Source organism: Pongo abelii, chromosome 2 (assembly GCF_028885655.2).
Source record: "Pongo abelii isolate AG06213 chromosome 2, NHGRI_mPonAbe1-v2.0_pri, whole genome shotgun sequence".
NCBI classification, from domain to species: Eukaryota; Metazoa; Chordata; class Mammalia; order Primates; family Hominidae; genus Pongo; species Pongo abelii.
The window spans coordinates 6795001-6816155 of record NC_085928.1 but is presented as its reverse complement, the minus strand read 5'-3'; the positions used below and the strand labels follow the sequence as shown (position 1 = coordinate 6816155).

Here is a 21155-nt window from a genome sequence, read left to right as displayed (position 1 = left end):
GCGCATCGCGGCTGGGTGCGTCACTCGCGAAGTGGAGTTTGCCCGGACAAGCAACATGGCTCGGAAACGCGCGGCCGGCAGGGAGCCGCGGGGACGCGAACCGCGCAGCCAGAAATCCAAGGCCAAGAGCAAGGCCCGGCGTGAGGAGGAGGAGGAGGAGGAGGAGGGTGAGAGCGAGGCCCAGCGGGCTTCGCGGGAGACGCCGTCGGTGGGCGGAGGAGGCCCAGAGGCAGGGCGGGAGTCCAGACGCGGAGGCCTGGTGGAGGTTGCTGCGCGCGTTCCGCGCCGTGGGGGCAGCCCGGCAGGCCGCGGCCGGCCCTTCCCGCTGTCCCCGCGCCTTTGTCCTCCGCACACAGAGCGGTTTCCCGCAAACCTCGCCCGACCCAAGCTCCTGCGTAGCTTTTTTCCCGCTCCCCGTTGTCCAGAGGATACAGATGTTCAGGGTTGAACGCGGAGAAGGCAGTTATTTGTGTCCCAGGAAGACAGACGGACGGACCAGGACGTAGAGTGATGCGGTGTACTGACTCCCGAATGATAACTTCAGCTGCGTCTCACCCAGAGTTCCACAGTGGGATCCCACCGGACTTCCCCTCATGGATATTGGATAGGCTTCTTATATTCGTCATGGGCAATGCAGAGCTCATGGTTTTCCTCTTTAAATCTATGCTTTCCTCCGTTTTTCCAGTCTCAATACTTCTTATAAAGCAAAGCCCACCTTTTTCTTAGGTCCACACATCCAGTCCGTCAGCAAGTCCAGTCAGTTCAGCCTCAGACTATTTCAAATTTGTCCACTTCTCTTCATTTCCATGACCACAGCCCCTGTCCAAGTCACGATCACCTTTCAGTTGAGTGACAGCAGTTTCCTCTTTACTGGCCTCCCAGCTCTGCATCTAGCAACCCAAATAATCTTAAAAAAAAAAAAAAAAATCATGCCATGCTCCTGCTTTAAACTCCCCTTGGTTTTCCATTGCTCTTAGCTTAAAATCCAGTTGTCTTATCCTGGCCTACAAGATGCTACATGTTTTGGCTCTTGCTACCTCTCCTGTTTCTCTTACCACTTGTTTCCTTGCCAGATACCCTCCTTATTGGCCTCCTTTCTCTTGCTCAAATATGCCAAGTTATTTCTTGAGCCTTTTCCTTTGATATTCCTTCTGCCTAGAGTGACCCCCCATGGCTTTTGCCAGGGCTGATTTCTTCTGTTTCTTCAAATCTCAAGTCAGACATTCCTTGAGCAAACTAAGGTGGTCCTTCCCAGATGCCCTGCGGATACTAAAACCTGTGATGTTCAAGTACCTTATATCAAATGGCCTAGTGTTTCCATGTAACCTATGCACAGCCTCCGACATACTTTAAATCATCTCTAGATCACTAATAATACTTAATACAATGTAGATGCTATGGAAATAGTTGTCATGCTGTATTTTTAAAATTTGTATTTTTTTTCCCGAAATATATTCGTCTGTGGTTGGTTGAATCTGTGGATGCGGGGCCCGTGGATTGGTAGGGCTAAGTGCTAAATAAATATTTATTTTTTATTTTTTTCGAGACAGTGTCTCACTCTGTCGCTGAGGCTGGAGTGCAGTGGCGTGACCCCCGCCTCCCAGGTTCAAGCGATTCTCCTGCCTCAGCTTCCTGAGTAGCTGGTATTACAGGTGCTTGCCACCATGCCCGGCTAATTTTTGTATTTTAGTATAGATGGGGTTTCGCCATGTTGGCCAGGCTGGTCTCAAACTCCTGACCTCACGTGATCCTTTCGCCTCGGCCTCCCGAAGTGTTGGGATTACAGGCATGAGCCACTGTGCCTGGCTAGTAAATATTTTAAATAATTGTAAAATGCAGGCTGTGGAAGGAATTTCTGGGTCTCCTGAAATAACTGGGTAGAAGATTAGGTAACCGGCAAAGGCTATCACACTAGATTGTGTTTCTATACGGATTATAAGTTCATCATCCATTAGGAAATAGTGAAATGGCAATAATTCCTAAACTTAGGAGGTGATTTACCTCGTATGTAATATTATGAGTTCCATTTTATTCATTCATGTACTCATTCATTCAAATAACTTCTTTTGAGTATCTATTATGTGCTGTACATGAATGAGGTGACATGAGAGATAAACATATCTTGGAGGGTCATAGAGTAGTGTTGACATGACATTTACATGTAAAACATTCAAGGCAGAGTGTGCTACATATTGTGGAAGAAGGTACAAGGCTTTATAGCTTCCAAAGGATTAATCAAGTTTGACTGGCGTGATCGGGGAACGCTCTTTGAAGTAGTTTGATCTGTGATTTAAAGGATGGTTGCTATTTTAGCAAGGGGTTACAAAAAGGGGCTGGTATTCTAGTGAGAATGTAATTTGGATATATGGCAATTGAAAATTAAAGGTTTTAATCTGATGGAAATGCTACCTGCATTCTTCCCAGCCCAACACTTCACCTCGGTTCCAGCTTGGTAGAGCTTCAATTCTTAGTTTTATGCACTTGGGTGAATTGTTTTGGACAAATATTTTAGCCCTTCTGAATTTCCTCTATGAAATGTAATAACTGCCTTGCAGGGTGGCTGTGAGTTTTCAATGGGATAGCATATAAAGCCAAGAGCTTTAGCTTTACCCATGTTAGATAATTAGTTGGGCTAGCTGGTGTCATTCAGCCTAAACGGAGGTAAGGATGCACCCAAGTTTACTCTGCTAGCCAGAGGAGCTAGCAGTCAGTTCCCAAGGCAGCTTCCAGGATCTGCAGAGTTACAAACTTTGTTGTGGTTTGGTGGTTTTGTGGGGAAGCATAGACTTAGCAAGTGTGGTTTGGGCTGCAGATGACAATAATTTGGTGACTATCAGTGTAGTTTCTAACACTGTAATAGTGTAGGTTTTAATAGCACCCCTGTACATGCAAATGAAGGTGATACTTGGCTGCTTTTGACAAATAGGAGAAAAGAAAACAGGCTTCCACAGGATTTCCTTTGTGTTACTAAAGCACCTCTGGTTTCTTTTCATTTCTTCTCTGTGTTAACACCTTCAGGGATATCCATTAATTCCTTCAACAGCTGTTTATTGAGCGCTTACTATTTTCAGGCACTGTTCCAGGTAGTAGGATAATAGTAGTGAACAAGATAGATGAGGCACCTGCTCTCATGATTCTAATCTGGAGGGAGGGGTAGGTAGAGCAGTTAAGTTAAAAAAAAAAAAAATGGATTCACATGATGATAAGAGCTATCACCCTGTGCTAAGACTGCTGTGATAAAACTTATTTGGGTACATAGCAGAAAATGCTTCTATAGATGGAAAGAAAAACCCTCAAACTTATATGGGACTGGGGAAGAGGCAGCTAAATGGGAATCAGTGTCAAGGAAGGCCTTTGTAAGGAGGTGGCATTTTGAGGCATTTAGTGTAATTTTGAGCCATTCGTAGGAAATTCTGGGGAAAAGAGTTGTAGGCAGAGAGAACAGTGTGTTTAAACACTCTTAGGAGGGAATGAACTTGGCCAGTTGGCTGGACGCAGTGAGTGAGGGGCTGGATAGGAGAAGTGAGCAAGGGCCTGAGCTTGGATACCAAGCTAAGGGGTTGGAATTTTATTCTGAGTGCTACGAGTTGCTGCTGGAAGGTTTACTCCAGTGTTCTTATTAAATCCCAGTAGATGGGCAAGCGGACCACAGTGGTAATTCCTGCCCTACCGAAAGAACGCTGAACTCAAGGAGGCTGGTTAGGCATATTAGATAACTCAAGATTTTGGAGAGTCCTGGAAAAGAGTCTCTAGATGCTTAGGGACCAAAAAAATAGCAAAGAACAGAAAGTCATCCATATTTCTGCCGTCCAGAAATAGCCACTGTGAAATAGTGGTCTGTTTCCTTCTGTTCTGTTTTTACATAGCAGAAAGCATACTGTAAAATCAGCTTTGCATGATTAACGTTACATCATATATCGTTTTTCGTTGTCTTAAAGGATGACTCAATTATGTTTTGTTGTGTGGCTCTGCCATAAGTTACTTAACAATTATCTCATGGTTGGACATCAGATTATTGTTAGATGCTTTTGAATACTATGAACATCCTTTTGATTCAGTTTTTGTGTTTCCTTTTTCCCCCTTTCCCTTTTAACTCCTCTACTTTTCTCTTCAAACAGAAATAAAAGCTGTGCTTTTCAACCAACTAGAAAAGTTTGTGATGCCTCTGAAGTATCCTCCTACGTGCATTTTTTTAGATTAGTAGAAATTGAAGTGTTTAGCATCTTTGCCTATTATTAGAGGGCTGACTACCATTGTAAGATCCAGAAATCTTGATTTTAGGGGCACTCTCCTCAAACTGTCAAATCTTCAGCCTCTGGCCTTGGAATAGGCAATCTGTTCTCAGATTTGAAAAAATTAATTTTGAAATAATTTGTACTTCAAAATATTTCCTTATTTTTTGGTTTCCATTACAATGTTTAAAAATGGCAATGCATAAATTCCTTTTTTATAAAACATTTAAAGAAAGAACGGAATCATTGATTTATCTAGCATTAAAATAAATGCTCCTTGGATATGAATTTTATTAACATTTAATCATGATTTCATTTAGATCAGAAGGGGAGTCTTTTTTCCCTCATGCAAAAGTATATTCTTGTGGAATATAAATACCTATCCAGAGAGTCAGCGAGACAAACAATGAAAAGACTGAATTATTAAATAATTTTATATTTTAGGTTAATATTGCAATCCCTTTTAGAACCTCAATAAAAGGTAGAGTATTTTTATTTTCTAAAATTAATTGAAGCAGAGTCATGCAAAGACAAAAGATTTATTTCAGATTAAAGATAATTTGTGTGAATATATTTGCAAAATAGAAAACTATCCTTCCCTGCCATATTATTTATTAAAATTAATCTATTAATATAATTATTATATGTAAATAAACCATAATTTTAGATACCCCAATTTGACTAAAACCAGCAGCTTATGCATTTTTTATTTCCCTTTAACAAAAAAATAATTATTTTAAGAAAATACTTTTGAATTATTGCTGTCTTTTTCCAACTGTAAGTTGCTGAGGTGGTTGGTATATGAGTGCCATTTGGGTTACATTGGAAAGGTTTCAGAGCAGTATGTGTTTTGAGCAGTTTGGTCTTGAAGGTTGGCAGAAATGTAGATTAATAGTAATGATGTTGTGGTAAAACTTGGACATGTTTATGTACTTAACATTTTACTTAAGAGGAGTACATTATCCCTAAGACAAACAATTAGTTTTGGCAGATAATAAATAGGGTGCTAATTAATGGATGTTGTACTTTCCTGGCAGGAGGTTAGCTGACATTTAAAATCTGGAAGTTAGGTTTTATTTGAGTCCTGTGGTATTTTCTCTAGTCATAGAAGAAGTAAAGTGCTGATAAAGGAAGATGGTTTTTACTGTGAATATAGACTAGCCACAGGTGGGAAGAAGCTGAGAGCTGGTTGCTGACCAGACAGGGGATGGTGAACAGGTGATGGAGATGGGGTTTGGAGACAGGTCATAGAGCCGTTTTATGCCCCTGCCCATAAGCTGCACTGCCTCCACCTTTCCTTCCACCCCTCACCTCATGTTCTGTGTGGTCACCTAGATGCCTTTGAAGATGAGAAACCCCCAAAGAAGAGCCTTCCTTCCAAAGTTTCACAAGGAAAGAGGAAAAGAGGCTGCAGTCATCCTGGGCGTTCAGCAGATGGTCCAGCAAAAAAGAAGGTGGCCAAGGTGACTGTTAAATCTGAAAACCTCAAGGTTATAAAGGATGAAGCCCTCAGCGATGGGGATGACCTCAGGTGAGATGCCTGCAAAGCTTTGTCTCGGGTCTTGATTTTTCTCGTCAGAGAATTGTCAGTAATGAAAACCTCTGTTCTTACTTGTCACTGGGGTCCATGGAAGATTGGATCTTTAAACTCTTCTAGGCACAACTCAGACCAGTAAGAGCTGGAAACTTTTCAGATAAGAACAGTGACAGCGTGCAGAAAGTGATTTATTCATGCTTCCACAGCTGGACAGTGGCAAAAGCAGGAGAACCCAGGTCTTCTGACTCCTGGTCCAGTGCTCTTTCTACTACACAAAAATATTAGATATATACAAAATATTTACCTGCCATTCCAGCTTTATCTCATACTACTGTCCTCAAGCACACTCTTCTCCGGCCCACCTGAGCTACTCGTCATTCACTGAACACATTCTCGTACTTTCTGCACCTGCATTGTGCTCATGGTATTCCCTCTACCTGGAGTGCTTGCTGGCTTCCATCTTGAAGATGCACATCTGAAACCACCTACTCCAGAGGCTTCACTGATTCTTCCCCCTTCTCTCCTCTGATTTCCTGTAGCGCTTCTAGGGAGTGTGATATGTCTGCCAGTTATTGTTACCATGCCACATACCCAGGCTTACTACCCTGTGACCTCTCAGGGGGCTGGAGCCATGTGGGGTTCATTTTCATATGCCCTGTAGCATTGATTGCAGGGCCTTTTATCTGGCAGAAACTGAACAAGTATTTTTGCAATGAATGAGCATTTATATTAATATGTTGTGAACAATGATTATGAGCCCAGGGAACACTTGATTTTCTGCCTCCTAAGAAAGTTGAGGGGTGGGGAGAAGAGGAAGAACAGAGGGATAGTTTTTCATTTGCCTCATAAACAAATCCTCACTGCCAGTATCAGCTTTTCCAGCAGTTTCTAGTCCTGGCATGGGAGAGTAGTCCAGTAGAGGGCACAGGAAGGGACACGGGACAGCATGATGATTTTCTGCCATGGTTCATCTCTTCTCCTTTTCTTTAGACTTCCCTTCCCTTCCCGTCCTGTCCCGTCCTGTCCCCGTCCTGTCCCCGTCCTGGTCCCATCCTTAAAGGAGTCTCGCTCTGTTGCCCAGGCTGGAGTCTAGTGATGCAATCTTGGCTCACTGCAACCTCCGCCTCCCAGGTTCAAGTGAGCCTCCTGAGTAGCTGGTACTATAGGCGCCCACCACCACGCCCAGCTAGTTTTTGTATTTTTAGTAGAGACGGGGTTCCACCATGTTGGTGTTGAACTCCTGACCTCAGGTGATCTGCCCAGCTCAGCCTCCCAAAGTGCTGGGCCTACAGGCATGAGCCACTGTGCCTGCCTGGCCTTCCCTAGGCTTTTCTGAAGAATGCCTCTGAACTTACTGCTTTCCAGTTGCCTCCCCTCACTAGTTGAATTCTATCTCCAGAGACATATACATAGAGATAGGCCACGATACTGCCAAGGAAAGCTCTGGGTCCCCCTTTCCCTCTCCCCTGAGCATTGACTGTGGTCATTTCTGCTATGTTCATTCTAAGGCGAAATTTTTATTGCTGGTATTTTGAGAGAAAGTGGTACTCTAAAAAAAGAGTGTATTATTAGAGCTCAAGATTGATGATTGGTTATTTTAAATGTTTATGCCAAAATCCTAGATAATATTCTCACTTGGTACCAAGTGCCAAAGTTTACACAAGTTAAAAGTAACTGGATACTCTAGACATATTTTATATATGAATTTGCAGAAATATATTACGTATCAGCAAGTACTTAGCCTTGAGCCATTGTTTAGCCGGCTACTTATCTATGTTAGTATATACTTAGCTAGCTAGCTGTCTATGTCTCGTTATTTATGACTCACCTATGTGTAGTCACATCCCCTGCTTGAAATTAGAATGTTACGAACTTCAGTCTCCTTACATCATATTTCTTAAAGATGGAAAAGAAGTCTGAGTAGGCTTATAGTAGGATATGTAAATGTAGATTTTATTCTGTTCTTTCTGGCCTCCAACTGCACATATATCACACAGATATCACAGTTCTGGAACTCATGTTATTATTTTGGCGTCTTCTAATTTTTCCTTGTCATGTCCAGGCACAGCTATGTTTTCTTTCACACGATCTAGATTGTGGGTTTTTTGACAGCACATCTGGTATTAATTAGACAGATGATCGGAGCACATCTTGATGAGATTTGGAACACATGTTGATGGAGGAAGTGAGGCTCAGAGCTTACTAATCATCTTTAAATAGTTGCAACAGATTCTCAATAAATAGGAGGGGTTTTAAAAATTCCATTTAGCTTGAACGGAACACTAGGATGTCTGAGCCTTCTTTATCTTCCTTCCTGTGGTCTTTACACAGGGACGTTCCAAGTGACCTCAAGAAGGCACACCATCCGAAGAGAGGGGCTACCATGAATGAAGACAGCAATGAAGAAGAGGAAGAAAGTGAAAATGATTGGGAAGAGGTTGAAGGTGAAACATTTCTTTGTTTTCAGAACTGTTTGGTTCTGTTTGTTTTTTTGGTTGATTCTGTTTGGAGTCAAATCACTAATTGCAATCCTTTTGTTTTCTTTTGAGCTAATTAGACCACAGATAAGGTTGTACTAGGGACTTGCTTTGATATATATGGAAAGACTCATGGCCAGGTTACCAAAGAAGGCTGTTTACTCTCTTCCTCTGGTGACTGTCACTGGGGTAGATATAAATAGAGAGGCAGCACTATTTAGGAGAAGGAGCACAGGCTTTGAAAGTAGTTAGAACTGGGTTCAGCGCTCAACTTTGCCACTTAGGTAGCAGCGTGAGTGAGTAATTTAATCTTGAGCAAGTAACTTCACCTCTCTGAACTGAGTTTTCTCATTGGTAACACTCTGTAAACACTGAATGTTTAGCGTGAGCCATTCACGGTATAGGCTGTAGGATTATTGTGGGGAAAAGAAAGTTTGCAAATATAGTGGGCCTAATGTATCATACACTCACAGTAAATACCAGCTAATGTTATCATCCCTGATTCCTTCTATCTGGCCTGACTTTTCCTCACCTTTTTATTTTGAAACTGTTCAAATTTATAAAAAGTGAAAAATGTAATATATGTCCTCTTCACCTAGGTTCATTAACATTTTGCCACATTGAATGTATGTTTCTCTCTGTAAATATTCATTGTGGAACCATTTGAAAATAAGTTGTAGATATTCTGATATTCCACTGCTGAATACTTCAGTATGCATTTCCTAATAATTAGACATTCTCCTGCATGACAAAATGCCCTCGTCACACCTAAGAAAATGAAAAATAAGTCCCCAATTGTTATAAAAGCATCCTTTATGACTGTTTCTTTTTCCACACCAAGATCCAACCAAGCCTTGTATTTGGTCTTTATGTCACTTTACTCTCTTAATATAGAGCAGTAGTTCCCACCCACCACCTTGTTTTGCTTTTCATAGCACTGCCTTTTTTGAAGGGTCCTAGTCTTTTGTTTTATAGACTGTCACATGTTCTGGTTTTGTCTGATAAACAGTCACACATCTCATGGTGTTGTTAAACTTGTTGCAATATCCCTGTATTTCTTGTAAACTAAGTCCAAAGACGTGATTTAATTTTGATTAAACTTTTTTTTTTCCCCAAGAATCCTTCCTAGATGATGCTTTAAACCTCATCTTGCATTGATTAAGCCACCTCTAATGTCAGGTTGTTCCTCTTCTAGTCATGCTACCTTTAAGCTAGCTGTACTACCATGTCCTTTTGACATGGCCTCATTAGTCTTTGAGAACATTTTTGTTCAGCTTATACTTTTCTTGCTGTAGACTTGAAACCAGCTTTTTTTTCTTCAAGAAGCTGTGGTTCATTTTAATACAGATTCGTGTATAGAGACCAAGATCTGGCATTAGACGCATTCTTTGCCAGTGAGATGTCATGGCTTCTAGGCCCAGAGCCTCTTTTAAGGAACTTTTGCTAATGAAGTTTTCAATTCGATCCAGTTCAGCAAGTTCAGTCCTTTTCAGCTACTGTATACAAGCAATGTAGCGGGTGAAGAGATGAAAAGGATATATTTCTTGTCACTTACAAGTTTTATAATTGAGAATGAAAGATGGACACCTGAGTCATGACTCTATACAAAGCAAATTGTGCTGATTGTTATTGTGGTAATACAGAATACAGAGAAAAGGAGATTTTTCTCATTTGGGTTTTTTTTTTTAAAAGAGTTTTAAGTATATACATACGTGCATGAGTGTCAGCTTTTTGATAGAGGGGTCTGTATCTGATTCAACCCAGTATCTCTATGCTTTAGGTCCCTTATCTAAAGACTGCCTGGGTTGTATGGGTTAAATGAGACACATGAATATATAACACTCAGCACACTGCCTGGCACATGGTAGGACTCAGGGCAGGGCATGCCTAGGGGTCTCTGTGGGCTGTCTCCCTCACATTCATGCCTCACTTCCTCCTTCCCAGCAGAACCTTGATTCTGTTCAGTACAGTAGCTATTATTATTGTTATTACTATTACTGATTTTTACAAATGTTTGTTGATAGAACTTACTGAGCCTGTGCTGGGTGACGTGAGAGAAAGTACAGCCTTCTCTCGATCTCTTCTGCCTGTGAAGCCAGTGGAAATAGAGATTGAAACGCCAGAGCAGGCGAAGACAAGAGAAAGAAGGTAAGCTTAGGCCCTTGCTTCTAGGCTCCTGTCACATGCAGTAGGCAACAGCTGCTGCTTAGGAGAACTTTGGAGAAACTTGTAGGGGATCAGAACTGAGTATCAAAGTGGTCGAGAACCTTGGGTCAGGAACCTGATTTACCTTTAGAGATTTGAGTGAGACACCTTCGTGTCCTGGCTGGGGTGGGGGGATGAGGAGAGGGAACTCCTGTGTGCCAAGGATTGAGCAGGTCTTCCGTTATCTTACCTAATCCTTAGAACAGTGTTATGAATGAGGAGCCAGAGGCTCAGACGCTAAGTAATGTTTCAGGAGTCACTCAGCCAGTAATGGAAGAGCTGAGACCTAATCCTTCTCATTGACTTGGCATTCACATTTTCCCCACCATGTCACGCTGCAGGACTTGAGGCAGTGCCCACCATGGTAGGGAGGCCCTATCCTTCCCAGCATCCTGGAGTACCTCTGCAGCCTCTGATGGCTTGGGAATTCCACTGTGCGATGGGCACATTACTAGGCACAGAAGAGAGAGATAATACAAATAATTCAAGAAGTGTCAAGTTGTCTTGAAGATTCATGGGATACAGACTGAAGAAGAGATTTTACACTAGAACAATGTCACATAAATGACGGTGTGTTAATTTAACATTAATAAAGGTAATGGTTGCTAAGGAGAGAGTCAGTAGTCAGAAGAGTTGGACAGCCAGAGAAGACTTCCTGGAAGAAGTGAGCTTTGAGGCATGTAGGTGAGGTATGATCTGCTGCTGGTCGAGAGGAGGGTTATCTGGGTACAGAATGTCCCAGGCCAAGGTTTGCTGGTGAGAAGGAGCCAAAGAGCCTGCAGGAAATAGCTGGCTTGCAGATGGACTTGAGTAGCACAGCCTTGTGTAGGGAAACAGGGAGAGTGATTCACTGTCATCTGAGGAGAAGAAATTGCCTGGGGGAGTGGAGTCTGGTTTCAGTTCCCCCCTTCATTCCTAGATTTTTCACTATGTGTTGCAGTGAAAAGATAAAACTGGAGTTTGAGACACATCTTCGGAGGGCGATGAAACGTTTCAATAAAGAGGTCCACGAGGACACACACAAGGTAAGGGCAAGGAATGATGGGGAAGGACTCTTCCTTGTCGGTGGAAAGAGCTTGTGCTCACCGAGGCTTTATTTCTGGCTTTGCTGCTCACTCTGTGGCCATGGCAAGTTTCTTACTCTTTCTGAGCCTTTGCATCCTCATCTGGAAAGTGGGGGTAGTAATAGTGTCTGCCTTGGAGGGTGGTTGTGTATTATAGGTAAAGTAACTTGCATCACGATGCCTGGCATGCAGCGGAAGCTAAATAAAAAGTACTTGCCTTCCATCTCTCCTTTCAGCCATTTAATGTCATTAATTCTAATCCCAGCTGCAGGCACTGGCTTTTGACTTTAGCTGACAGTTATTGAACACCTGTACACACCTAGGAAGGTGCTTGGCATGGTGGGGATAGAGACTTGGATAAAGCTTATTTCGTACAATTGAGGAGTATCTGATCTCTAGATGGAACAAGGACTTCCAAATAGAGAAACTCAAGACTATGCCTGAACAGTGAAAGAGATCAGCTTGGGGAAGGCTGTGGAGCTGGGGAAGGCTTTATGTAGGGGAAAGGATTAGAGCCGGGTCTAGGAGAAAAAGTTGAAGACTCTACCCAAGTTGTGGAGGGGACGGCGAGGTGCCCAGCTCACCTGCGTGTGTGGAGTGTGTAGGTGTTGGGGGGTGGGGGTGAAGGGAGGGTGGGCTTCGGTTTCCCTTTGATGGATGGTGGGCTGCCAGAGATGATAGTGATGGGATGGGTGAGTTGCTTTGTGTGCAGCTGCTGCAGAAATCTAGAGGTGCAAGAGACGGTGACGAGGTTAGAGAGGGGTCGCCTCCCTCACCCAGGCGTGGGGCACGAAATGAGACAGCTGTGTGCCTTTCACCTCTTGTTGGGTGCTGGAGGTGAAAGAAAGGGAAGATGACTCTCAGGTTTGAGGCCTGAGTGAGGAGAGAGAGGCAGCACTATTGATTAAAATAGGGAGGCTGTTAGTGGGGGAGGAGGAAGCCAATGTTGAAGGGAAAATGAAGCAAAGCAGTGTGTGAAAAGAGGGGAAGAGGTCATATAATCATTTCAGTAGGTGGATGAAGAGTGGGTTTTGGGGTCAGGAAGGGCGAAGATGTGGAGCCTGTGACAGAGAAGTTTGGGCTCAAACACGCAGAGAGGTGGCGAGAGCAGCCCAGTGAGCCCAGTGAGGTGTGTCCCGCCGGCTTCCACAGGCTTCCAGCAGTCTCACCAGCTCCACCCCACTTGCCTTGCCTTCTGATCTCGCGGAGCAAACCCCAGACATGGCAGCATTTCATCCAGAAATCTTTCAGTATGTATCTCTAAAAGACAAGACCAAAACAAAAACAGTTTGTATTTTGAAAACAAAGCAATTGTATTTTGAAGCTTTGAGGTTTGATGATTCCTTTGAAGGAATGAGTATACAGAGAGAAAAAGAGAGGGTCAAAGACAAGCTTAGGAAGTGGCTAATACTAGTATTTTTATTTTCTTATATGTAGAAATGGCAACACATATTTCTTGCCCACAGGATGTCTTGACTTTGGCAGCAAAAGTTCCTCCTGGTCTCCGGCCTTCCTTCCATGCTGCCCCTTCCTCCTTTCCTCTTCACAGGTTCACCTTCTCTGCCTGCTAGCAAATGGTTTGTATCGAAATAACATCTGCAGCCAGCCAGATCTGCATGCTATTGGCCTCTCCATCGTCCCAGCCCGCTTTACCAGAGTGCTGCCTCGAGATGTGGACACCTACTACCTCTCAAACCTGGTGAAGTGGTAAGGCCCTCCGCTTGTCCTGCAGAGCTGGGGAGTGTAGGATTTGTGTTTCTCTCAGAGGCTGGGTTCAGGTCACTTCCACAGACCTTCCCTGAGGTGGTAACTATGTATCAGGTGGTGGGCATGGCATTGAAGATAGAGAAATGCCAGGTATGATCTTGCCCTGGTAGAGCTGCCAGACTGGTGGGGAGACAAATACATACCAGGTAATTACAGGATGGCATGAGGAGTGCCCTGGAAGGGGTGTTCTGGGGACTGCAGGCTCGTATAGCAGGGGTGCTTTTCTCAGCTGGAAGGTCTGGGAAGGCTCCCCAAGGAGGTAAAGTCTGAGCTGGGTCTGCAGTGATGATAGGAGTTAGCTAGATGGGCTGGGGAAAGTAGAACAGAGGCAGGTGGGTCTCACGATTCACTCCTTCTTTTGATTTTCTTGGCTGGAAATTCTTTGCCCTGACCTCTGACACAAGGAATGCCTGCTTTCTCCCCAGGTTCATTGGAACATTTACAGTTAATGCAGAGCTTTCAGCCAGTGAACAAGATAACCTGCAGAGTACATTGGAAAGGAGATTTGCTATTTACTCTGCTCGAGATGATGAGGAATTGGTCCATGTAAGTGATTCCTCCCAGATCACTGTTTTTTATCAGTACTGTTAACTAATGATAATGGCAGCCATGTGCCAGATGCCATTCCAGGTGTATTACCGACGCTACCTTATTCAGTCCTCATAATGATGTTGATAACTGCTGAAGCCCAGAATAGCTACATGATGCCTCTAAGGTCTTTTCCTTGGTGAGCCTGAGAATCGAGATTGGGATCAGAGTCTGAGTGGAGGGCCTGTATGCTTTCCTCCCTATCGCCTCTAGTTCTGGTGTACCAAAAAGCCCGTAGTTTTTGGTCAGATGTGCTAGAAATATTTTCATTAATTTTTCCAATTTTGTCTTCAAAAGTCCCAAGGAAATGTTTTTTCAAATTGGTTGCTGGAAGTCCTTGAGAACGTGTTTTTGTACCTCACATTTGGGTGTTGACACTGGCAGGCAGCAGTGCAGTGAGGAGGGTTCTGTCCATAAAAAGGAATCATGATGGCAGAGTGCTCCAGGGACAGGCAGGCTTTATCAAATGCCTACAGGCACCTGTAGGTAAGGCTCTTTCTGAATAAGATGAAAACAGAGATGGAAATGTGGTTTTATCCCTAGAAGATTCCTATTAATCCATACAGTTCAATCTGGGAGTCCCAGATTCTCTGTTTGGAGAAAAAGATGGTTGACATCTTTAGTTCTCTTCTTCCATGTTGGCTTTAAAAAGTCTAAGATATTTGGCAAGGCTGATAATTATGTTATAATATGCTGCCAATTTTTTTTTTGTTTGTTTTTGTTTTTGTTTTTTGAGACAGTCTCTCTCTGCCGCCTAGGCTGGAGTGCAGTGGTGCGATCTCTGCTCACTGCAACCTCCACCTCCCGGGTTCAAGTGATTCTCATGCCTCAGCCTCCCAGGTAGCTGGGATTACAGGTGTGCACCACCATGCCTGGCTGATTTTTGTATTTTTAGTAGAGATGGGGTTTCACCCTTCACCCTGTTGGCCAGGCTGGTAACTCATTAATATTTTAGTATTATCCTCCCAGACTTTGTTCCTTTGTATGTGTGTACTTATGTATTTGTTTTGTTTATTTGTTTAAGCAAAATAGGATCATACAGCTTTTAAAGAGGGGATACAATTCAGTGACCATTTAGTACATTTACAATGTTGTGCAACTACCACCTCTCTTTCCAAAATGTTTTTGTCATCCCCAAGGGAAACCCTGTATATACCCATTAAACTCCCCATTATTACCCCCCTGTCCCTGCTCATGGCAACCACCAATCTGTCTTGTGTCTCTGTGGGTTTACCTATTCAGGATATTTAGTATAAAAGAAATTATACACTATGTGGCCTTTTCTGCCTGTCTTTTGCTTAGCATAATGTTTTCAAGATTCATCTGCATTTTAGCATGTATCAGTATCAATACATGGTTATTAATATTTATGGCTGAATAATATTCCATTACATGTATATACATTTTCTCTATCCATTTATCCATTGGCAGACATTTAGTTTCCACCTTGTGGCTGTTGGGAAGAGTGTTGTTAATAATGTCTGTACATATATTTATTTACATACCCTGTTTTCAGTTCTTTTGGGTATATACCTAGGATTGAAATTGCTAGGTCATATGTATATTCTATATGTAATTTTTGGAGAAACCACCAAACTGTTTTCTGCAGTTACTCTACCATTTTACATTCCCACCAGCAATGAACAAGGATTCCAAATCTTTAACAACACTTGGTTATTTTCCGATGTTTTGATTATAGCCATTATGATGGGTGTCAAGTGATACCTCATTGTTGTTTTGATTGCATTTCTCCAATGACATGATGATGAGTGTCTTTTCATGGGCTTCTTGGTCATTTGTGTGCCTTTTTTGAGGACATGTCTGTTCAAGTATTTGCCTATTTTTTAATTATGTTGCCTTTTTGTTGATGATTTGTAAGAGCTCCTTGTATATTCTGGATATTAGTTACCTGTCAGATACATGCTTTGCACATGGTTTCTCCCATTCTGTAGGTTGCCTTTTTACTTTCTTGATGAAGTCCTTTGATACACAAAAGTTTTGAATTTTGACGAAGTCCAAGTTACCTATTTTTCTTTTGTTCTTTTTGCTTTTGGTGTCATATCTAAGATTCCGTTGTCAAATCCAAGGTCATAAAGATCGACCCCTGTGTTTCCTTGTAAGAGATTTATAGTTACTGCTCTTACATACATTGTGAGTTAATATTTGCACATATCAGGTAGGTGTTCAATATCATTCTTAAGCATGTGGATATCCATTTGTCCCAGCATTATTTGTTGAAGAGACGATTTTTTCAATGGGGCTTGGATGGTCATGGCATCCTTTTCAGAAATCAACTGGCCATAAATGTATGGGTTAATTTCCAGCCTCTCAATTCTATGCTGTTGGTCTACATGTCTGTTCTTACACCAGTACAACACTGTTTTGATTACTATAGCTTTGTAGTAAGTTTTGAAATCAGGAAGCCTCGGTGTAACTTTGTTCATTTACAGTGTGCTTTGGTTATCTGGGGCCTCTTGCAATTCCATATGAATTTGATGATCTGTTTTTCCATTTCTGTGAAAAAGCTGTTGGAATTTTGATAGGGACTGCACTGAATCTGTAGATTAATTTGGGTACCATTGCCATCTGGTTATTAGGTCTTCCAGTCCATAAGCATGAATGTCTCTCCTTTTATTTTTGTCTTTAATTTCTCAGCTGTATTTTGTAGTTTTCAGTGTACAGCCTTTCACCTTAGTTAAATTTTTTCCTAGGTACTTTATTCTTCTTGATGCTCTTGGAAATAGCGTTGTTTTCTTAATTTCTCTTTTAGATTGTTCATTGCAAATGTATAGAAACACAGCTGATTTTGTGTTGTCTTATACCCTGCAGCTTTGCTGAATTCATTTATTAGCTCTACTAGCTTTCTTGTGCATTCTTTGAAATTTTCTATGTATAGGATCATGCCATCTATGAGATAATTTTACTTCTTCCTGTCCAGTTTGCATGCCTTTTGTGTCTTTTTCTTGCCTAATTGCTCTGGCTAGGACTTCAAGTACAATGTTGAATAATGGTGGTGACAGCAGGCATCCTTGTTTTGTTCCTGATAATTAGGGGGAAAGTTCTCAATCTTTGACCATTAAGTATCATACTAGCTCTGTGTTATCATGTTGACTCAGTTCCCTTCTATTCCTAGTGTTCTGAATTTTTTTTTTTTAATCATGAAAGCCTGTTGGATTGTCTCAGATGTGTTTTTCTTTGTCAGTTGAAATGATCCTCTGGATTTTCTTTCCTTCATTCTATTAATGTATATTTAATTGATTGATTTTCTTATGTTGAACCATCCTTGCATTCTTAGGATAAGTACCACTTGGTCATGTTGTATAAGCCTTTTAATATGTTCAATTTGTTTTTTAGTATTTTATTCAGGATTTTTGCATCTATATTCATAAATTGGCTTATTTTCTTGTGATGTATTTGTCTGGCTTTGGTGTCAGGGTAATGCTTGCCTCATAGAACAAGTTAAAAAATATTTCCTTTTCTAATGTTTGGAAGAGTTTGAGAAAGATTGAGGTAAATTCCACTTTAAATGTTTGCTAGAATTCACCAGTGAGGTCAGCTAGTCCTAGACATTTCTTTGTTGGGAGGTTTTTGAGTTCTGACTCAATCTGTTGTTACAGATCTGTTCAGATTTTCCATTACTTCTTGAGTCAGGTCTGGTCATGTGTATGTTTCTGGGATTTTGTCCATTTTCTCTATGTTATCTAATTTGTAGGGATTGTAGAGTTCTGTAACCTGATTTTTTTCCTCAGCAATGTACATTGATAGATTTCTTACTAAAGGTGGTGACTGTGTATGCTTGGATAGCACTAGACTGTTTCCAGAGTCCTGTCACCTGTGTTTATCTTGTCTAATCCTCTTTAGAGTCCTGTGAGGAAGCCGGGGCAGGGATTATTCTAGATGCAGAAATCCAGGCTTAGGGAAGTCACTCAGCTAGTGGTGAACACTTAGTTATCCAGACTTCTGGACCTGTGCTCCTGTGCCATGCTGTACAATAAGAAACTGAGAAATTAATACTGGTACAATGCCATCAGCTAAACTACAGACATTATTTGGATTTTCCAAGTTTTCTCACTGATATCCTTTTTCTATTCCATGATACTAGTTTTGCATTTAGTCATCATGTCTCCTTAGTCTCCTCCAGTGTGTGACAGTGTTTTGGTCTTTCCCTGTCTTTCATGACCTTGACACTTTGGAAATTTTTAGCTGCGGAAGAAACAAGGCAAAAGCAATCATTTATCTCACCATAACAATGGCTCCTCACACCAGACTTTCTCCCGAGGCTGTGGCAGTAATCAAGGAGAGATGCTGGGACCTGGAGACCAGTGTAGGAAGGCCTTGCCTGAGTACATTATCACTGTTGCCGTTGGAGGTCAAGTCCCCTGAGGGGCTCCCAGACTTCCAAGTTAACAGCATTCAGAGCTGCAGACTCAGTTAAAGATTCAATGTGGGGAAAAATGGAAAACAGGGAACAGACTTAGGTGATCTGACGATAATGATACTTTCTACTTCTTCTTCCCAAAGTGGTATTTCATTTTATTATTTTAGTCACAAACGCAACACATATTGATTACAGAACAATCAGAAGATAGGTAAGCAGAGAAAAAAATCCTGTAAACACCCATAACCCAATATATGGATGCTTTTTCAAATATACATGTATGTCTAAATTTATGTATACATATTTTTCTTATAAAAATGTAATCACATCGTACTTTTTAAAGGAAAACTTCTATTTTCCTTTAATATATGATGAGCATGTTCCTGTTCTTCTACGAAGATAAACTTCTGCATCATCATTTTTAACAGTGTCTGGAGTTTCCGTCGCCTACTGTTAGACAGTCTGGCTGTTTCCAGCTTTTCCCTGTCTTGAACAAGCACCATAACAAACAACACTGAACTCATTACATCTTTAATTACTTTCTTAGGATAACTGTGTTCTTCCTTTTCATCATAGATATTCTTACTGATTCTCCGGGCTCTGCAGCTCTTGACCCGGCTGGTATTGTCTCTACACCCAATTCCTCTGAAGTCAGCAACAGCAAAGGTGAGGTGCTCAGGGCTGCCAGAGAAGAGGAGCAATTGACAGGAAAGTGTCACACTTAAAAAAATTGATCATTATTATATTTTTTAAGAGCTGGTATTCACGGAGTGTGGGTTCTTTCGAGCCTTGCACATACGCTGTGTTAGGGAAGACTTGGGCACATGAGTGGGTATCTAGCAGCCTGAACTTCATGTGTGCAGAGTGGCCTGTGAGAGGCCTCGGCCCAGTGCTGCTTTTGTTTCTGTTCTGTAAATTGGGTGGAATGGTGCCTGTCCTTGCTTGCTCCGTGGAGTGCTGATGAGTGAAGCATTGTGGGTTTTGAGGTGGTCTGGGTTAGCTTCAAGAAGCTAAGTGCTGTACTCATTGGGATATTGGCATTGTCTGAAGCCTGGTTGTCTAGGAGCTGATTTTCATAATATCTGTATTCTTAAAACTACAACTGTATTAAGTCCATAAGTATTTGTTTGCAAAATGCGTATGTCCAAGGTGGGTAGTAGTACTGCTGAGGAAACTGAAACTCGGAGGTTAAGTAATTTACCTAATTTACATAACCAATAAGAGTTAGAACTGGAATTCAAACCCATGTTTGGCTGTCCAAATCCCGTGTTCTTTTCTCTTTACAGTTAAGGTGAAAAGAATTATACTGTGGCCTTACCTAAGATGCTACAGATTTTAGCCAATACATGCATACAACCCTGAAGGATAGCTGGTTGATCACTCTCTGAGCTGGGGACATCTTGATGTATTGGTTCTCTAGCTGGTGACTTAACCCTATGTACAGGATTTCTATCATATCATTAGCAAAAGAGGGAAAAAAAAAAAAGCAAAATTTCTTATTCTGTTGAAGGGAAAGAAACCTTCCAAGGAGAGATTGACTGCGGATCCGGGAGCCTCCTCAGAAACTTCCAGCCAAGTTCTAGAAAACCACACCAAACCAAAGACCAGCAAAGGAACCAAACAAGAGGAGACCTTTGCTAAGGGCACCTGCAAGCCAAGTGCCAAAGGGAAGAGGAACAAGGGAGGCAGAAAGAAACGAAGCAAGCCCTCCTCCAGTGAGGAAGATGAGGGCCCAGGAGACAAGCAGGAGAAGGCAACCCAGCGACGTCCGCATGGCCGGGAGCGGCGGGTGGCCTCCAGGGTGTCTTATAAGGAGGAGAGTGGGAGTGATGAGGCTGGCAGTGGCTCTGATTTTGAGCTCTCCAGTGGAGAAGCCTCTGATCCCTCTGATGAGGATTCCGAACCTGGCCCTCCAAAGCAGAGGAAGGCCCCCGCTCCTCAGAGGACAAAGGCTGGGTCCAAGAGTGCCTCCAGGACCCAACGTGGGAGCCATCATAAGGACCCAAGCTTGCCAGCGGCATCCTCAAGCTCTTCAAGCAGTAAAAGAGGCAAGAAAATGTCCAGCGATGGTGAGAAGGCGGAAAAAAGAAGCATAGCTGGTGTAGACCAGTGGCTAGAGGTGTTCTGTGAGCAGGAGGAAAAGTGGATATGTGTAGACTGTGTGCACGGTGTGGTGGGCCAGCCTCTGACCTGTTACAAGTATGCCACCAAGCCCGTGACCTATGTGGTGGGCATTGACAGTGATGGCTGGGTCCGAGATGTCACACAGAGGTACGACCCAGCCTGGATGACAGTGACCCGCAAGTGCCGGGTTGATGCTGAGTGGTGGGCCGAGACCTTGAGACCATACCAGAGCCCATTTATGGACAGGGAGAAGAAAGAAGACTTGGAGGTAAGGCCTTGGCTGCCAGGGGCTCCAAGACCCAGTCAGGTTATTAAAATTATTCCTGCTTTTGAGCACCTTATATATGCCCAGCACTATGTTGGGTGTTTTTAATGGGTTGTCTCATTTAATTGTCACAGCCATATAAAGTTGGGTTAGTTGCTGCCTTAATTTTAGTGTAAAAAGTTGTGGAGTTGAAGGATGAACTGCCGCGGTGTTTGAGCCCAGGTCTGTGTGGCTTTGGAGCCTGTATACTTTTAGTTATTGCCCAGTTATAAATTTGGAGCTTTAAAATAATTTATGCAAGTAATATAACTCAGACTGAGTGAAAGAAGGACTAACCCATGGATATATTCTCCCCCATCCCCCATCAGGCGTGAATGTAAAGATGAATGTGCAGACACCCCTCATACATAGAACACTCACCTCCTGGGAAAGAGGGGTCTCGGAATGAGACAGTATCTTCAGTCTATTGAGAAGGCAGACCGGGAGGCAGAGACTTCCAGGACGTAACAGCTATGTCA

At 42.5% G+C, this 21155-nt stretch overlaps 1 protein-coding gene across 4 annotated transcripts in view; it reads left to right on the top strand.

Annotated features, from left to right (window-relative positions):
* Window positions 1-28: 28 nt before the first annotated feature.
* XPC (XPC complex subunit, DNA damage recognition and repair factor) overlaps window positions 29-21155 on the top strand; it is a 33340-nt gene continuing 12213 nt past the window's right edge. For 2 of the 4 annotated variants that reach the window (XM_054551261.2, XM_063721684.1), the window contains exons 1-9: window positions 38-167; window positions 5568-5763; window positions 8101-8213; window positions 10271-10394; window positions 11371-11476; window positions 13065-13222; window positions 13708-13828; window positions 18825-18914; window positions 19759-20640. In XM_054551261.2, the coding sequence (XP_054407236.1) occupies window positions 56-167; window positions 5568-5763; window positions 8101-8213; window positions 10271-10394; window positions 11371-11476; window positions 13065-13222; window positions 13708-13828; window positions 18825-18914; window positions 19759-20640 (1902 nt within the window). In that variant the 5' untranslated portion in view covers window positions 38-55. Of the gene's footprint in view, window positions 168-5567; window positions 5764-8100; window positions 8214-10270; window positions 10395-11370; window positions 11477-13064; window positions 13223-13707; window positions 13829-18824; window positions 18915-19758; window positions 20641-21155 lie in introns of all 4 variants that reach the window. The other 2 variants (XM_002813127.6, XM_063721685.1) reach the window with 2 other exon arrangements.